Consider the following 19,899-nt stretch of genomic DNA (forward strand, 5'->3'; position numbering starts at 1 on the left):
ATTAAAAATTTGTAAAACAATCAAATTGAGTGGATGAAAAAATTTTAAAAATTATGCACTTAGCCAATAGAAAAATAAAAAAATTTTAACATATAAATAAAATTATAAGTTTTAGTCCACAAGGGCATTTTTATCAGTTCACCATAAAAAATAGATGGGAATTAATAGATAGGGCTAATTGTTAAATATCCGTTAAAATCAGGAGAGTATTGGTAATTTTTGAAATAATGATGAGTATTGATAATTATGCCAAGCTTTAAGTATCATTGTAATTTACCCTAAAAAAACGAAGGAATAGAATAGATTACTACTTGTTTATCTATATTTATTTTTTTTAGGTAAATTGATTGCATAGATAATTATACAACAGATTTCAATCTTAAAATTACAATCGATACCAAATAGGGGCCCAAATAGTCGAGTTCGAAGACGAAGGATGCTTAGGCCTATATGTCCATTGCAGGCCCAAGGACCCCCAACCACGATAAACGCCCAACCACAACCAAGCCCAAATCTACGAGCCTCCGTGGGTTCCACTGGTGGCATCCACATCAACCCACGTAAGGAAGGTGTTCCATGTGGCTGGTGTGACTTCAGTCACTTAAATTAGGACACGTGGTGCCTACTTTCCTAAGATTCGAGAGTGTTAATATACGTAATAAAATATTCTTATCTATAAAAAATGGCTTTATCCGCAAGAGACCTCCCAGTTCCCGAAGAATGGGGAGATTTTGGTGGCCAATGGATAGCTCCTCCCCATAATCTATGGAGGTCTGGCCTTATTCTAGCGATTGGGGGAGGCTGCTTAAAAATCTCTAACCCCCATCTAAAAAGGCAAGCTTTCAATTACACTCGCAAAAGTGAATACAATACTATGTTATTTTTTTCTCACTTGTTTAAATTTTTGCTCATTTACTCATCTGAGCTTTGAAGTATTAATGATTTTTCTATAGGTTCTAGTTCTAAAGCTTGAAACCAAGGTCCCAAAAATTGAAGTTGGACCGTTTGAAACGAGCACTTTTTGCTCATATCAAATATATATAAAAATTTAAAAGTTAGTGTGATTAGAATTTCGAACATCGTCATACCCACGAGTTATTGTTACAATATTTGTGGGGTTCAACGTACATCCCACGTGATTTAGATCTTTATTTTTGAAAATAATAAACCTGCTATAGGGACCTAACAGGCACACATGACGTAGAGGTGATCCTCTTTAATTTGTGGGTATGTAGAGTGACATCCATGCTTTTCTATTTATGCAATTTAGAAAAAGAAAGAAAGAAAGAAAGAAAATATCACCATAGTGGTGGAAGATGGAAAACCAAAAGAAGGTAGCAAATAAAAAATTATTCAAATATCACTACGATAAAAGATAATATTATTAAGGATAATTTTAGAGTTATCATTAAAGATACATATTCAATTAAATAATTTTAATCATGTTACATTATAATTATTGTTTTCAGTAAAAATGAATTGCATTAAATGTAAAAAAAAACAAATACAATGATACGTCAAGGAAGTACTGCCTCTGATGTAGCCAAACGGCCATGTTCTGGGCATACGATATAGTTATTAGTAACAAGCATTGTGTATAATATTACTATAACATACAATTAATTACATATTTATAGTGACAATATAATTATTACACAAAAATAACGATAATAATTATTTATAATTGTCACTAAGTCATCACTAGCTACACATATATTACTAATTATTTTTAGTAACACCTTATGCATAACTCTTTATCATTATTTTATTAGTAATGATATTTTTACAAAATAATCATTACTAAATTATTATACAAAATCAAACTTATCATCCATTAATACATATAATTAGTGACAATATTAAAATAATAACTTAATATTAATTTTTTCTTTTTCTTTTGGTACCCAGTGGCCAGAAAATGTGAAGGCAAATTAAGTAATTGGGAAATAGCACTTTTCGGGAAAAAATGAGGAAAAAAAAAAGAATATTGTCCCTTTTAATAAGGGTGACTAGCAATTTATCCCTCTGTAATATTGAAAATGACCACATTATCCCCCTATAAAAAAAATATAACAATTTACCCCCTATACTTTTTAAAATGAAGCAATTTACCTCCTTATACAAGGAGGTAAATTGCTTCATTTCAAAAAACATAGAGAGGTAAATGTTGTATTTTAAAAAATACAAGGAGGTAAAACGCTATTTATTTTTTCATAAGGGGGTAATTTGTTCATTCGTAATATCACAAGGGGTTGCTTGCATTTTTTTCCTTTTAATAATGATAATTTTTAAAATAAAAAGAGTGTAATTAAATAAATAAGGAGAGTAGAGAAGAAAGAGGAAAAGAAGCATCGTAGAAGAATCAATTCGAGCGCATGGAAGGAAGAATAAAACGGAATCCAACAAAGATTTGGATGTCCAAATTCCCATACACTTTTGTTAAGTCGTAGTATATATATATTATTAACATTCTGCAGAAAGTCTCTGGTTTTCTATTCTTTATATTTTTAAATGTATATTGTGGATGATGATGACTGCAGCCCCAAAGTGAATATTATATTATTAATGTAATATGTTGTGCTGTATGAGATGACTGCACTTTTAATAAAGTAATAATTAATAATTATTTCATATATAATATTGAAAATAAACACATTATCTTCTTATGAAAAAATGTAGCAATTTATCTCACTATACTTTCTAAAATGAAGCAATTTACCTCATTATACAGGGAGATAAATTGCTTCATTTTAGAAATCATAGGGGTAGATTGTCGTATTTTAAAAAATATAGGGAGATAAATTTTTATTTATTTTTTTATAAGGAGGTAGTTTGCTTATTTACGATATTACAAGAGATTGCTTGCATTTTTCCATATATATATATAATATATATATATATAGGTAGGTTGACTGTGGAGAATTGATATGGATGCTTGGTGCAGATTTTGGATGTACAAATTTTTTAGCAAAGCACCGGTAATTAGTTTAATTATAAAAAATTATTTAATTTATAATAAATTAATCGAGAATAAATTATTAATAATTTCTATACCAAAGACGGATTTAGAGGTCAAAATTTTTCTTTATGGTTAATTGTTAATGATTTCTACATCAGATACGGATATATTATTCTGTTAAAATATATTATATTTCGTGTTTGATACTATTAAATGATTGCTTAAACAATCGAGATAGCTGACAAACCTACAATAATTGGTTCGTAAATTACTTCAAGATGTGGGACACATAAACCATCAATTTGTTGGTGGGTTAGGACAGAAGAGCAACAACATTTTAGGAAAGATTATTAGTTTCTTTTTTCTGTTGGTTGTTTATGACTTAGTTTATATTGATTTCGGTTGTATTTTGACCAACTTTTGTTGGTTTGGGAGTGCAGACATTAATATTATTTCATAGTATTTGAATGATAAAATGGCATCAATTATATTATTGTTAGTTGTATTATGAATATCTTTTTTATTATTATTTATTGTTCTTGGTATGAAAAATTCAGATTTGGGTATTGGTGAATGTATTTGATGGTAATGAGTAGGATGTTTTACAGATGGAATGTTTTGGGAGTTAGAGACAGAATTAACAAGCAAAAACTTTACGTTCAGAGACTGATTAGAGAGGGAAAGCATTTCTCTTTATCTACGGAATCAAAGATGGATTTCCTACGGAAATCAGAGATGGATTATTTTAAAACTTTGTTCTTGTTTGGATAGAATTAGTGACAGAAATCTTCAGCCTCGGAATTAGAGACGGAATATTTTCGTCTCTAATATTTAGTCACTGGGCTTTCAGCCACAAAATGCAACGATAGATTTTCTATCTCTATTTATTTTCACAGACGAAAATCATACGAAATTTTTTGTCTCTAATACCCCGTTTTCTTGTAGTATATATCAAATATTTGTACATTCACTTCGAATATATATTGCACATAACATGAATTTAACCCTCTCCATGTCTGGGCAAACGTTATGAGAATATGAGCATCAAAGATCCGAATACGAAAAAATAAAATAGAACACAATCCTTGGTCTTGGACATCCATTTACGTAATTATTTAATTTTAGGATGAATTACAGTTATCTCCCCTGATACTAACTCTTTTAATATTTAAAAAATTACAAATACCCATTCAAATAACAAATAATTATGTAGCGTAGATGCTGAGTTAAAAATTATTATTTTATTCTTATTGAATATTATTTTTTTTTGAAAAAATGTAAAAACTTAGGGAGGGCATTTGTATTATTAGTCCTTAAAAATATTTTAGAAATTAAAAAAAATATAAAAGTATAATTTATAATTTAAAAAGATATTTTGATCAATTTATTATAAAAATTAAATAAAAATTTAATGAAAGTCAACGGAATGAATTCATTATTAGATGAAAATTAATTTAGTAAATGGATGTAGTTTTTCAAATAAATGATATATATATATATATACATATATATATATATACATATATATATAATTATGTCAAAATCTCATGTTGTCAGGAAAAACAAATGAGCTGCATCACCCAATCTCAAAGAAAAGTCTTAAGTAAAAACATAAAAGGTACAGTAGAGAGTAATAATTAGATGAGGTTGTAAATTAAGATAGTTTGCTTATATTAAATTAATATATAAAAAAATAAAACATATACTATTTTTGTTTATATTTACATTTGTTGTTTGTCAATAATAAATATTTTTAAAAAAGTAATAAATTTTTTATTAGTATATTCTATATTTAACTTTTTTGAATATTACTAGAAAAAGTAAATATTTAATTCAATAATGCTCCCATTAAGTAATATAATTGTTGAATCATACACAATAGTCAAACTTGCATGAATGAAAAAAATATCATTTTATTAATTAATCATAGCCATTTAATTTATATTTTTTTAATAATAACGGAATAATATAATTAGATAATACCGAAAATAAAATATAAAATGTTATCAAATATTTAATATGTAAAAGTGTAAATTTGATTATTGTTAAATTATTTAATATTTAAAAATTTCAATATGAACTTTAAATATAAAATTATAAAAACAAATTAAAAACAATAAAGTCGAAGTAAGATTATTACAATAAGAGTAAAATAGTTAAAAATAAAATTTAATTTATTTAAAAAACCCAAAGTCGCAAGAGGCGTCGCCAATGTGTTTTCAATTTTTGGTTAAAACGCTTTTTTTAATAGTTTCAAAAGTAAAACTTGATCTCTCAAACACCATCAAATTACTAATCAGAAGGCGAATAGTATTTTTTTCCAAGTTCTCACAAACACTCGCTATCTAATTCAATTGATATACTTGTTATGTAATTTGTTTAATGCACTCAGCTGGATAATTTGTTTTGATGATACGTAATAAGAATTTTTCCAGTTTTTGGCTGTCGCTCTCAGTTTCTGGGCTTCTCAGCCCTCACTGTCGCTGACATCTCCCTATCACCCCCACCTGATTCCTTCCTCCCTCTCTCTCTCTCTCACACACACACACTGTGTGTGTGTGGGGGAGAGAGAAACCGATACTCTTCATACCATACAAAGAGATATAAAGAGGAAGATGAACCCCACACACAGCATAAGCACTAGTGTATATGATCATGAACAAGAAGAGAGAGAGAGAGAGAGAGAGAGAGAGAGAGAGAGAGAGAGAGAGAAATTCAGAAAGAAACTTCTTATCAACTTAAAGAAAAACGCACGAATCGAAAAGAGAGTTTATACAGTTTGCTTAAGCAGAACTGAGGAGGGTTTTTTGTGAATTTGAAGTATATGATGAAAAGGCAGTGAAAATAGCTTAGCGAAATAGAGAACAGAAAGAGACAGTAAATAAAGAAAACTGCAGACCTATTGCAGGCCCTTTTTAGTACAGAAGCACAGCCCAATGCGCGCACACATATAACGCACTTTTTATCTCTTTGTCTTCTGTATTTTTCCCCCACATTCAAAAGAGAAAGGGCTGCAGGAATAAAAGAACCAAAAAAAAAAAGAAAGTGGTCTAGAAATACTCAAAAAGAGAGGTTCAACACAGTAAAGATGGTGGCTTTGTGAAAAGCTTTTGGGGGGGGGGGGGGAGAGAGAGAGAATATGACACTAAATACATGATCTTTGTGAATTAAATGATGGAAGAGTAAGACAGTCTAACTGAGGGTTGTTTCTTGCTCCCATGTTTTCTCAATGACCATGTCTCTCATTTCTTGCAACTGCCTTGTTCTGCTTCTCTTTCTTGCATTTTTCTTCACTCTTTCACTTTCCTTTGAGGCCCGCAATCCAGAAGGTACTCACCCTCCAATATTTCACTAGGAAATCGAGCTAAAAGATTCATTTTTTTGGTTCATGAAGGTGATATTTTCTGTGTTTAAACTGTTTTTGTTTGTGGGTTGTAGTTGAAGCTCTGATTGGTATAAGGGAGGGTTTGGATGATCCTCATGGAGCTCTGAGCAACTGGGATGAGGACTCTGTGGACCCTTGTAGTTGGTCTATGATCACTTGCAATTCTGATAATCTTGTTACTGCCTTGTGAGTCTTCTTGTTTATTTTTTTTCTCCTTTTCTTTTAATTCCTTGTGCCTTTTGAGTTTGCCTATTACATATAGCTAGAACAACAGTATTATTTGAAATTCTTTTCTTGATTTTGTTGACAAATTTCTGTGCAGAGGTGCTCCTAGTCAGGGTTTATCAGGTTCTTTATCTTGGATGATTGCAAACCTTACTAACCTCAAACAAGTGTAAGGAAACTGTTTGCCTTCACACACGCACACATAAAAATCAAGTTTGAATTTTGAAAGTGACCATTTTTTCATGTTGAATTCTCAATGCAGATTATTACAGAACAACAATATTTCTGGTCAAATTCCAAAAGAGATAGGCTATCTTCCAAACCTTCAAACATTGGATCTCTCCAACAACAAGTTATCTGGTCATATCGCTGAGTCTTTGGGCTTCTTGAATCATCTGCAGTATTTGTGAGTGTAAAATTTAATAACTATTCTTGGCCAAAAATTTAGTATGCAACTGCTTCATAATTCTTACTTGTCACCTGTAATAAGTCACATCCCTTTCTTTGACTTTATTGTATTGTCTATTGTCTTGATTTGTCTTGTAATGGAATAGGAGGTTAAACAACAACAGCTTGAGTGGGGCTGTTCCTCTGTCTTTAGCCAGTCTCCCTCAACTTACTTTCTTGTGAGTAGCTGTTTGACCATATGCTTTAATTTACCATTGGTTTTCTTTGTTTATCTTTGGTGCTGACTGCTGAGAGGCTTTTGAATTGTTTGGGGGATTTGTGTTCCACATGTGAATTATGCGATCTTCTGTCTTTTCTTGAATAATTTCAGGGATTTGTCCTTCAACAATCTTAGTGGACCTGTTCCCAATTTTCCAGCAAAAACTTTCAAGTATGGCTTCTCTGCACTCTTTATGAACTTATCATCACATAATAAAACCTTTTATCTCACTGTATTTTAATACTGCAATCATGGATGATCAAGTATTAATCTGTGTACATCAGTATGTGTGTGTTTTTAGGCTTTGTTTTGTTTTGTTTCAATATGATTAACTTTTCTTAATTAAAGTATTATGTTCTTGCAGCATTTTGGGCAATCCTCTGATTTGTGGAAGCCACTCTAGTGAAAAATGTTCTGAATCAGTCCTGGCTAGTCCTCTTTCGTTCTCCGTAAATCCATCTTCCGGTAACTTAACGATACTGTCATCATCTGCATGTTTGCAATCAAGCAAACTTCGATTCATTTATTCATCTCTTTCCTTATTTCTTGGGCATAAATTCAGGAAGAACCAAGTTAAGAAAATTAGCAATTGCATTGGGAGTAAGTCTTACCTCCGTAACTATTTTAGTCCCAGCATTAGTCTTTCTTTTCCAGAGAAGAAACAAGAACAGGAAGCAGTCCATTCTAAACATTACAGGTTGGGTAAATTTATTCTGCTTGTTATATGTTGATCAATGTGTTGAGGCACTCATTACATCTTTTCTTTTCTGTTGCAGATATTCAAGAAGAGGATCTTATAAGATTAGGAAACCTGAGAAGCTTCACTTTTAAAGAGCTACAACATGCTACAGACAACTTCAGCTCAAAGAACATACTTGGTGCTGGGGGATTTGGCAATGTTTACCGGGGGAAATTGGGAGACAGCACACTTGTTGCAGTGAAGCGACTAAAGGATTTGACAGGAACAACAGGGATATCACAGTTCAGAATGGAACTAGAGATGATCAGCCTCGCAGTTCACCGGAATTTGCTTCGCATTATTGGCTACTGTGCCACCCCAAATGAGAGGCTTTTGGTGTATCCTTATATGTCTAATGGCAGCGTAGCGTCGAGGCTTAGAGGTAGGTTGATTTTTCTCTTTATGGGTATTAAGGTATAAATCCCTTTGAAATTCGATATTCAATCTATTCATTAACAAGAATTACTCACAAACCCTTCTCCTGTGAGCTTATGGTGAACCTAGTATCTCTAAGGACCTGAATTTCAGCTCCTACCTTTAGGCCATATGATTTAAGAATAACCTCCATTTCAACTTCAGTAGATATGATTCAAGATTTTCGAAGAATTTTTTTTCCCTTTTTCTTTTAATGATCCCCTCCTACTTGGTTTTCCAAAGAAGGCCAAATTCCCTGCTTCGCTTGGCTTGTTAGAAATGCTGCATATGCAACAGAAGCCCTTAAAATCAAATGAAATTTTTGGTGAGAAAGGTCTGAAATTAAGTCGATGGAGAGGGAGTTTTTGAGGTATAAAAGTTATCAGGGGCATTCACTGAGTAGTCCTCGTGATATTGCAATGTTAATCGAGTTTGAATTGTGTTTTGTATATCAGGTAAGAGGACATATTACTGATGTTGAATTTTTTTTTGTTAACAAGGAAAACCAGCTCTCGACTGGAACACCAGGAAGAGAATTGCAATTGGAGCAGCAAGGGGTTTACTGTATCTGCACGAGCAATGCGATCCAAAGATAATCCACAGAGATGTTAAGGCAGCCAATATCTTGTTAGACGACTACTATGAGGCTGTTGTTGGTGACTTTGGCCTTGCAAAACTTCTTGATCATGCTGAATCTCATGTTACCACAGCTGTTCGTGGCACTGTTGGCCACATTGCACCAGAGTACCTGTCGACTGGCCAGTCATCTGAGAAAACTGATGTCTTTGGATTTGGTATTCTCCTGCTGGAGCTCATAACTGGAATGAGAGCCCTTGAGTTTGGAAAGTCGGTTAACCAAAAAGGAGCCATGCTGGAATGGGTATATCTATCTGAGATCACTGTGTTCAGCATGCATGCAACATGTTATACCGTGTTCATTTATTGCCACGATAGGATTTTCTATGATTAATTTTTTCTAAAAAATGTTATTAACATGGCAATATGGACAGTTTATTGGCTAAATCACATGCTAGAAGAAAAAAATAATATTAGTGGCAAAATAGTTAAAGAAAATGCTTAGTTAGGATGATAAGTAGACTACAGTTCGCATAAATCTGATCCCATCTCATGCTTTTCTTCTGCTGTGATACTATTCTTCGATTTCCAGGTTAGGAAAATACAGCAAGAAAAGAAAATTGAATTGTTGGTGGATAGAGAACTGGGAATCAACTACGACAGGATTGAGGTTGGTGAAATGCTGCAAGTGGCCCTACTCTGTACTCAGTACCTACCGGCCCACCGCCCCAAAATGTCCGAGGTTGTTAGAATGCTTGAAGGCGACGGTCTTGCTGAAAAATGGGCAGCATCCCATAACTTTATCCATGCCGCTGCAAATTTCTCCCGCGACAATAGCAAGTCACACTCAAGCGTTGCACATGACAACAAAGATCATGATCACTCGAGCGTGTTTGGGACGGCAATGACGATGGATGACGACTACGATGCCCATTGCATGGAGCTTTCAGGTCCTAGATAATAAGCAAGTAGATAACTGAATTCTTCTTATTGATTACTCGAATGGAAAAGTAGCTTTTGTGTTGAGGAAGAGAGTCGAAATAGGCCTAATCCTCGTAGCCGCTTTTCTGGTGTTTGATTCTTGTACTGTACATAACTGCATATCCTTTCTTTTCTGCTACATATGCCCTCTCCTGTAGTTAATTAGCCTCATACTTCAGCTGTTTCTGGATTCCTGCTTCAGTTTTGAATATTTTCATAACTTATTCAGATTTTGTAGGTTGCTAGCTTACTGGAGTTTGTAGTTTACATCTTATATGAGGACTTCTAAGGTAGAAATACACATATGATGTACATTTATCCTCTTTCGTCTTGTGTTTAACAGTGTAACTGTGTATTTTAGTGTTCCTTTTTATCTGTGCATGAGCAAACGAACATCTTCATTCAGCAGATTCACTGCTCAAGGTGTAGTAGTTGTTCTTTTTTGGTCATAGTAAGGGTGCTACTCTGCAGACCCATCATGTTGGATTACGTGTGCTTTATTTGTGTTGGTCAGGATTTACTGTCACCATTTCATCCAATTTTTCTGGATATTTTGTAATCTGAATTTTTTGTTGACAAATAAAAGATCATTAAATATTAAATTTTAAATATATAATTATACATATTATTGTTTTTATAAGTGATAAAATGGCATATTAATAAGTGCTACATAGAAAATTTATCATACACGAACATTCTAAAAAATTATACGATATAGTGTCGGATACGGACACGCCTCGGATACACGGATTGTGTGTTCGAAAATTAAGAAAAAAATAATAAAAAAAGGACACAGCGTCGGACACACCTGTTGATGTGTCCGACACGTTTTGGACATGTATTGGATTTTTTTTTATAATTTCAAAAGCATTTGGACCATTTTATTTTTTTTAAAAAGAACTTTGACCAATAAAAAATAAAAAGAATTAACTCACTCATTCCAAAGTTTTGAGAAGAAATTACTAAAAATTTGAAAAATGGTCATGATGGTTTAATCAATTTGAATATTACAAATTTTTTATTGCGTATTTTTTAAAATAAACTGATTATGTATATTTTTTAAGCCACATTTGATTAAAAATATAGATGTAGGACATGCCTATTTTATATTTTATCTTCATTAATATTGCATGTTTTAATTTTATGAGAAATTAAGATTTATATAATAAAAATATATATTATATAGTTGTGTCAGTGCCTGTCGTATCCTAATTTTTCTACATTTCCCTTGTCGTTCTGTCCTTCACTGCGTCATATTGTGTCCGTGTATTATAGTATAAAATATGAACATAAAAATTAAAAATAAAAGTATAAAAAAATAGTATTTGACTATTGCAGTACATTTCCATAAACCAAATATTAGAACAAAAACTTACCAAATTTTCAATTTTGGTTCCATTAAATCGATTTACCAAATTACTAACACCTCAAATCATACTAGTTATTTCTGCTTTTAAAAGGGGTAATAGGGAGTAAATTATTTTATTTTAAAAATTATAGGGGATAAATTATTGTATTTTAAAAAATATTACTATAAAAAAATACGGGATTTACACCCGCTTTTGGAATGGTTTTTTTTGCCTTTTGGAACGATTAAGAAATTGAAGAAATTAATTTGAACCAAATTTTGGAACGATTTACATTTCGTCGTTATAAACGGTGTTCTTAAAATTTAGGAATAGTTAGTGCAAGACCGTTCCCAACATGGAACGAGTATTGTACCATATTATTTTTTATTGTTCCTAAGTGTATTTGAATATGAAAATTTAATTTGTTTGATTGAAACACATTGGTTAAGTTTTGGAACGGTTGTGTAAATTAATTCGAGATAATTTTGGAATGATTTCTGTAATACTCTTGGCTGAATTTTGGAACTTTAGTTCTTTATGCTGGTGATATATTAGGAAAAATCATTGGAATTGTATGGTACTCATTTTTTTTTGAAATAGTACTAGGCACGAATTATTATTTGTTTGGAACGCTCTCTTGCAATTGTTTTAGGATCATTGTTTGGAGCACATTGTGATTAATGCATTAGTTTGAGTTGGAATGTATTTAGGAACGGTCAATCCTTTTTAGGAATACTTTTTTGTAACTATTTTAGCAATAATGTTTGCAACGATGTTGTTTTCAAAATTTATAATTATTAAAATCGTTCTTAATTTTTTTAATTATATAATTTTAAATAAAAATTTAACTTTTATAATTAATTATTAAATTTAATTAAGTGATAACTTTTATAATTAATTATTAAACTCTCTCTCTCTCTCTCTCTCACACACACACACACACACACATATATATATATATTATAACATTAAATTTAATTGACAAAAGTATAATAAATATACCCGATTGACAAGATAAGGTTTAAATTTATTACCTGATCAAAATAACTTCAAATATCAATGAAAATTCGAGAGAGATTGGCGAACGAGAGTATAAAAACATTAGTGAGATAGTGAGAGATCAACAAAATTAGAGAGAGATTGAGGAAATAGAGAGAATATAAGAAGAATGGAAGAAAATAGTGAGATTAAAATGGAAATAGAGGAACATATATATAGAAAAATTTGGAACGGTTTCTGGCGCACAATAATAGCCGTTGATGCATAATCTGTAACGGTCTTAGGAACACATGTAGAAACGGTTATATATCCGTTAAAATATAGCCGTTGTACTATTGTTGGAACAGTTTTAGTAATACAATATTATTAATACATAAAAATCATTCCACATTGTAACAGTCTTAGACACGGTATTTGTAACATTTTGTTTGAAAGAAAACCCATACTTAGGAATGGTCTTTGTAATGCTTGTCATCTTACGTACTAAAAGTGTCCTAAATTGTACCTCATCTTGCAATGGGTTTACCAATTGTAACTTTTTAATCACGTTTTCTCTCATACTTAGGAACGATCTTCTCTTGTCCGTCCCTACCTTTGATATTGTGTTCCAAAATAAGTTCTAATTATTTACCATTACAAGTTTGGACCGATTTTAAGAATACAACTTGTAACACTTGCTTTTGAACACCCTTGGTAACGGTTGTGCCATTCCAAAACCACAAAATATAAAGAAGGAGGATCGTAACGTTAACAACCTACTTCCGTTCCTCAAGAGTGCCAATGGCCGTTCTAATATGAACGGGATTCGGAACAGTTGTCCAATTTGCCCCAAATCCCGCTTTGTTTTTTTTTTTTTTTTCTTTTTGTAGTGTATAGGGGGTATAAATTGCTATTTTTTTCTCTATATAAGGTAATTTGCTTATTTTGAATATCACAAAGGGGTTTTTTGCATTTCTCCCAATCCTAAACACATCAAATTACATAAAGTGAGATAAGTGAGATAAGTATTCAAATACGATCCCGTATCTGTTGAGCCGAAATGGATAAAGTGACACCTTATCAACAATTATAGATAAATTACAATTATGTTCCCTGAAATTTGATGTATAGTAAAACCTCTATAAATTAATTATACTGGGATCACGTAATTTTATTAATTTAAGTAGGAATTAATTAATTGATAAATTACTAATTTATTAATTTAAAAAGATTTTTTCGATTCAACGATCCTATATTATTCTTCATGAATAAAACATATACATTGTATTGACAATTGAATGCCGATCATGTACAATATGACTAATTAAATATAATACACCCCCCCCCCAAAAAAAAAAAAAAAAAAAAGAGAACAAAGTTCATTTGTAATTTTATAGAATTATTAATTTATAATTTTAAAGGGACCATAAATTTATATAGGATCTTCCAAAGAATTATTATCTTATATTTAATTTATCAAAATTTAATTTAGACCTTGGACCCAAGTTAGGATCGAAAAAAAATATTATTTTAGAGAAGTTGATTAATTTATAGAGGTTTTATAGGAAATTAAAAATACACACTTCAAATGGAAATAATTATGTAACCCTGAAATAGTGGAGTGAATTACTAATTCATCCTTCTTGTTGTTGTTGTTTTTTTAAGAAAAATAAAAACAGTTAATTCAAGGGTGGGTAAAATAAATATTTCATAGAGCATATTAGTCCATAAAATTTTTTTAGTAAATGCTAAAAGAATGATAAAAGTATAATTCATAATTTAAAATGACGTATTGGACAATTTTCGACAAAAATTGGCTAATGAAATAGACTTGTTGGTAGGCGAATGTCAAAATTAGAGTGAATATTTATAATTTTACAAACAACGGACAGACATTTATAAGGATAAATTGCATTTCTGATCCCATAAATAGATATGTTTCCAATTTTGGTCCCATATTATATATGATTCACAATTGCATCTCATATGTGCATTTTTTTTTTCAATTTAAGAACACCAAAGGGGCTTCTGTTAATTTACTAACAGAGGGTGCTATTTCTGTTAAGTGGCTGGTAGTCTTGGAGAGAAAATGTACCAATCTGGTGGGAAAGGCTAATTTCTTCTTCCTCCTCCTATAAAGAATTGATTTTTTTTCTTCTCTCTTCCATTTAGTAGGAAAAAAATTATTAAACATGGATATTATTGAAGAAGTTTTTTGTCACTATAGAAGGGTTCTAAGTTTGAGAACCTCATGAACCGACAATAATCCAGGTACGAGGTTTTTTTGGGTGTTCGAGAAAAAAAAAGTAGGTGTGGTGTATATACTTGGGAAGACTGCCGATGTGTGCAAAGGCAAGACTTATCATACTCGGATTTCCTTTTTTTTAACACCCAAAAAATCCCTACTTGGATAGTCGTCGATCCATGAGGTTCTCAAATTTGCAACCTACCACAGTGACAGAAACCCTCTCCGAAAGCAGTCATGTTTACAATTTTTTTCCCTACTAAATAAAAGAAAGAAGAAAAGAAATAAGTTCTTTAGAGGAGAACAAGAAGAAATTAGCCTTTCCCACCAAATTGATACATTTTCTTTCCAAAACTACCAACCACTTGAGGGAAACAACACCCTCCCTTAGCAAATTAAAGCCCCTTTGGTATCCTTAAATTTTAAAAAACAAAAATGGACATATGAGATGTAATGTATGAATGATCTACACTGTGGGATTAAAATTGAAAATAGACCCACTTATAAAACTAAAAATGCAATTGACCTTATTTGTAGTTATAGTAAAGCTTGTTGTATTTATTTTTGATATATAATAATAGATAATACCCATTAAAGGCTAAAAATGTATTTTTACCTGTTAATGATGAATGACAAAATTTGGAAAGGGAAATAAAGATTGCATGAGATCCAAATCTGGTATTCCAAACCCATGCGATATAGCTACAGCTGCTACCAACACGTACAACGCTGATATTCGCATATGCACAACCGAATTCGCCACTCAAACTGATCCATTTCACTCTCGCTTTTCCCTAAACCCTAGCGTCGCCGGATCCGAGTTCAAATCCGCCGCTGGTACGTTTATCTTACGTTCTTCACACGAGTATACTGGCATGTATCCGTGCATTAATTGATCTGGAGTTCCATTTTCTTTTTTTGTTTGGTTCGTTTTTGGACATCTTATGTTTTCGACGTTCTCATTCTCGTATTCTGATTTTCGCAGTGTTTTATTATGAATTTTCAGAATGACGAACTTTCGGATGGTGTTTTTCTTTCATTTTCTGTTTCTGTGCTGAAGAGATTAAAAAAGTTGATTTGAAATGATCTATGCATGAACCGGTGGTTTGATTGATGATTTTTGGTTTTGTCTTGAGCGCTCGAGGAATCCAGAATCTGAGGATTTCATGGATTGTTTTGTTTTTTTTGGTCGTTTGTGTGTATGTATGTACTGGTGGCGCTGTCTATGCAGTTTCAGTAAATCTAGCAGTATAATTAGAATGTTTTTGGCATATAATATGGTGAATATATTAGAAGTTTAGTTGGGTTCTTACAGGTTCATATTCGTCTGTTAAGTGAAGTGGTTAACTAACTAATGATTGGAATTGTGTGTATTGGATGCCTGTTAACTTTAGTAGAAAAGATGGTAAGAATACTGAAAGTCATTCATGGTTTTGCAGGCAATTGAGCTGACATATATTGCTTCATTTGTCCTGTCGGTATAGCACATCTATGGAACTTAATTGCGAAAAACTAATTTTTGAAATATATACAGAATTAATTTATTTACTTTATACAAAAAGTGCACTTTTTTAGTTATTCTCCTCCATGTCAATTGGACTGGTTATTGTGTCTTGTAGCTTTAAGTCTTGGTTGTATATTGATTATGGTGCCTATTTATTCTTCTTCTTTGCAATAAATTGAAGGCTTTGGTTTCAACATGTAGTAATATGTCAATTCTTAACATGTATCTAGTTCCTGCTGATGTATGATATATCATTTTTCACTTCCCATTTATCCTGCTAGTAATTAACTCAAAAGAGCATCGCACTGTGCTCATTGCTTAACTAATTTCCTGTAGACTACATGTGCAAAGTGTATAGTTTGGAAGGAATAAAAAGACTAGAATTTCTAGGGTAAAATCCATTCTTATCTTTAGTGGTTAATCAGCTTGAAGATCCAACAAGACATAGTCTTGTCAACCATCATTTTTTATGAGTATTTAGCTTTCTATTTGTTCATTGCATATTGGATATAGAACCTTATCCTTTATCTCTCTGCACGTGCATAAATCACGTCAATAGTTTCAGATGGAAATATAAGATTGCATTTACAAGGTGCTATTGAGGCTTCCTTTGTTTGTTATGGAGTTGCAAATTTCTTCAATAATATATTAATGTCAGTTCCTGTATGTCTGCATTTTTAAGATGTTATTAATCTGACTTTATGGTGGACGACTAAGTAGCATAAATATAACCTGGAAAAGCGATCAACTCCTGTGCATCTATATTTTTAGGAATTCAATCATGCTCCACAGTCAATGACCAAGTTATATTTGCTAGTGTATAAATAATATATAAACATTGTTTGTATGTCAAACAGTCCTCAATGAAGAACCTACTTTCTTCTTCAGTTACTGACTTACTCTATGGACTATTGTTTTGCAGAATTAATTCTTTATATGCCATCAGTTGTAATTATAGCTTAGGTTCAACAGGTTCGAGGACATTTTTAGCTTTCCTTCAATAGAACAATGGTGTTGCCCATGATAAGGAAATTATGCACCGGTTTTGTTTTCTTGGTTCTCATATTGCAAGGTTGCAATGGTTTCTATCTACCTGGAAGCTATATGCACACATACTCCACCGGGGATGAAATATATGCCAAAGTAAATTCTTTAACCTCCATCGAAACTGAGCTTCCGTTCAGTTATTACAGCCTTCCTTATTGCAAGCCTAAAGGGGGCATCAAGAAAAGTGCTGAAAATCTTGGAGAACTGCTAATGGGAGATCAAATTGACAATTCTCCATACCGCTTTCGTATGAATGTTAATGAGTCTGTGTACCTGTGCACAACTGCTCCATTGAGCGACCAAGAAGTAAAGCTTTTCAAACAGAGAACCCGTGATATGTATCAAGTGAACATGATTCTTGACAATTTGCCTGCTATGAGATTTACCAACCAAAATGGGGTGAAAATTCAGTGGACGGGATACCCTGTCGGATACACTCCTCCAAACAGTAATGATGATTATGTTATCAATCATCTCAGGTTCAGGGTATTGATCCACGAGTATGAAGGAGCTGGTGTGGAAATTATTGGTACTGGAGAAGAAGGTATGGGTGTCATTTCAGAAGCTGATAATAAGAAGGCTTCAGGATATGAGATTGTTGGTTTTGAGGTTGTTCCATGTAGTGTAAAATATGACCCTGACGAGATGACAAAACTCCACATCTATGATAATATTACATCAGTAAACTGTCCCCAGGAGCTTGACAAGTCTCAGGTTATAAAAGAGCAAGAAAGAGTATCATTCACTTATGACGTTGAGTTTGTAAAAAGCAACATCAGGTGGCCATCTCGTTGGGATGCTTATCTGAAGATGGAAGGTGCTCGGGTTCACTGGTTCTCAATTCTGAACTCGTTGATGGTGATTTTGTTCTTGGCTGGCATTGTTTTTGTCATATTTCTAAGAACAGTGAGAAGGGATCTGACGAGGTATGAAGAATTGGATAAAGAAGCTCAGGCCCAGATGAATGAGGAGCTCGCCGGATGGAAACTTGTGGTTGGTGATGTCTTCAGAGAACCATTCCATGCAAAATTACTTTGTGTGATGATTGGAGATGGAGTTCAGATTACGGGAATGGCAGTTGTCACTATTGTTTTTGCGGCTCTGGGTTTCATGTCACCAGCCTCTCGAGGTATGCTGTTGACAGGGATGATATTGCTCTATCTCTTCTTGGGGATTGCTGCTGGTTATGTTGGTACACGAATGTGGAGGAGTATCAAAGGTTCATCTCAAGGGTGGGGATCGGTTTCTTGGTCAATAGCATGCTTCTTCCCAGGAATTGTTTTTGTTATTTTGACTCTGTTGAATTTCCTTCTCTGGGGAAGTAGGAGTACAGGGGCCATTCCAATTTCCTTATACTTCATATTGTTTTCGCTCTGGTTCTGTATTTCAGTGCCTCTCACTCTCTTGGGAGGACTCTTAGGCACAAAAGCTCAGCCAATTCAATACCCTGTTAGGACTAACCAGATCCCCAGAGAGATCCCCGCACGCAAATATCCCTCATGGCTTCTCGTCCTTGGTGCTGGAACTCTTCCATTTGGAACCCTCTTTATTGAACTTTTCTTCATCCTGTCTAGTATCTGGCTTGGAAGGTTCTATTATGTCTTTGGCTTCTTGCTCATTGTTTTCATGTTGTTGGTGGTTGTTTGTGTTGAAGTTTCTGTTGTCCTGACTTACATGCATCTCTGTTTTGAGGATTGGATGTGGTGGTGGAAAGCCTTCTTTGCCTCAGGTTCAGTCGCTGTATATGTATTCTTGTATTCCATCAATTACCTGATCTTCGATCTCCAGAGTTTGAGCGGGGCGGTGTCTGCTACACTTTATCTTGGCTACTCGCTGATTATGGCAATTGCCGTCATGCTTTCTACTGGAACAATTGGATTACTTGCTTCGTTCTACTTTGTTCATTACCTCTTTTCATCAGTGAAAATTGACTGAAGGAGCACCACCGACTACTCTGAGAATATTTGGCGTAGAAATTTTTCATGCAGCATATCAAGAGCATCTCCAGCTTTGCTATAAGCACATTTGCAGGGATTTCTTGACACTAGATACCTCTACACCAACTACATTTCTTTTAGCCGTTTCAATATAATTGTCTTCTGCCATTTTTTCCCCGCAATTTCATTTCGTAGTCTTACACAAATTAAAGCCGATCTCTTCTTCCATGATTAATTCTGCTTCACAAATCCTACTTCCAACTGTGTGTTGAAGAAAAGTGTAGGAAAAATATAGTTATTGCTTCAGATCAAATAATTAACCACTATAGTTGTTGATGCTCTTTCTGAGTTATGATGCCTGCATGAGGGTTTTCTCATATTTGCTAGAAAGAGTAATTTTTGCAGCTAAATGAAGTTGTAAATCATATTTTTTACATTTCACTGCTGGAGCTGGTTCTCTTTCCTTTTTATCTTCTGTGGTAGTGTATGTAATTAATTGTTTTCAGCAGAGTAAAACTAATTCATTGACCGTAATACCTGTTGGAATTAATACATGTGTTAAAAGTTTTTCTTAGACAACTATTAATTCCAAAATAATTTGTAACTTTTCAAATAATAATTTTTTCTAATTGTTCTGTTTTATTAAAAGTTGGTTACTTTCGATGCCTGCTAACGTTTTCTACAGCTGAAGTGTGTGGTTTTCCATGTTTATTTTGATTCCTGTTACTGTGTGCTCTCAGTTGAAATTGGGTATTAAAGAATTGTTGTCTAATTTATTGTGAGAATCGAAAGCAAAATTTTCTTGTATTATTTAGCAAGTGAGTTTTAATTATTTTTTAGATTAGTGGAATTTTAACCGAGAGTGTTAAGGATGAATATCATACGAAGACAAA

The 19,899-nt window shown here is 32.8% G+C and overlaps 2 protein-coding genes across 3 annotated transcripts; both read left to right on the forward strand.

The window, feature by feature from the left end:
- The first annotated feature begins 5,647 nt into the window (after positions 1-5,647).
- LOC105155622 (protein CLAVATA3 INSENSITIVE RECEPTOR KINASE 3) lies at positions 5,648-10,196 on the forward strand. 2 transcript variants are annotated; one of them, XM_088877454.1, is made up of 11 exons: positions 5,648-6,288; positions 6,398-6,530; positions 6,667-6,738; positions 6,832-6,975; positions 7,124-7,195; positions 7,348-7,407; positions 7,601-7,701; positions 7,799-7,933; positions 8,013-8,357; positions 8,899-9,269; positions 9,558-10,196. In XM_088877454.1, the coding sequence occupies exons 1-11, from the start codon at positions 6,189-6,191 to the stop codon at positions 9,924-9,926; spliced, it is 1,902 nt and encodes a 633-aa protein (XP_088733580.1). In that variant the 5' UTR covers positions 5,648-6,188; the 3' UTR covers positions 9,927-10,196. The 2 variants fall into 2 exon arrangements, with proteins under 2 accessions (XP_088733580.1, XP_011069822.1); XM_011071520.3 differs by having other exon boundaries at positions 5,653-6,288; positions 8,890-9,269.
- Positions 10,197-15,216: 5,020 nt separating this feature from the next.
- Positions 15,217-19,234, forward strand: LOC105155623 (transmembrane 9 superfamily member 12). The gene is made up of 2 exons (XM_011071521.3): positions 15,217-15,355; positions 16,945-19,234. The coding sequence occupies exon 2, from the start codon at positions 17,031-17,033 to the stop codon at positions 19,002-19,004; it is 1,974 nt and encodes a 657-aa protein (XP_011069823.1). The 5' UTR covers positions 15,217-15,355; positions 16,945-17,030; the 3' UTR covers positions 19,005-19,234.
- The last annotated feature ends 665 nt before the right edge of the window (positions 19,235-19,899 follow it).

Source organism: Sesamum indicum, linkage group LG2, assembly GCF_026168435.1.
Source record: "Sesamum indicum cultivar Baizhima isolate 11 linkage group LG2, ASM2616843v1, whole genome shotgun sequence".
Lineage (NCBI taxonomy): Eukaryota > Viridiplantae > Streptophyta > Magnoliopsida > Lamiales > Pedaliaceae > Sesamum > Sesamum indicum.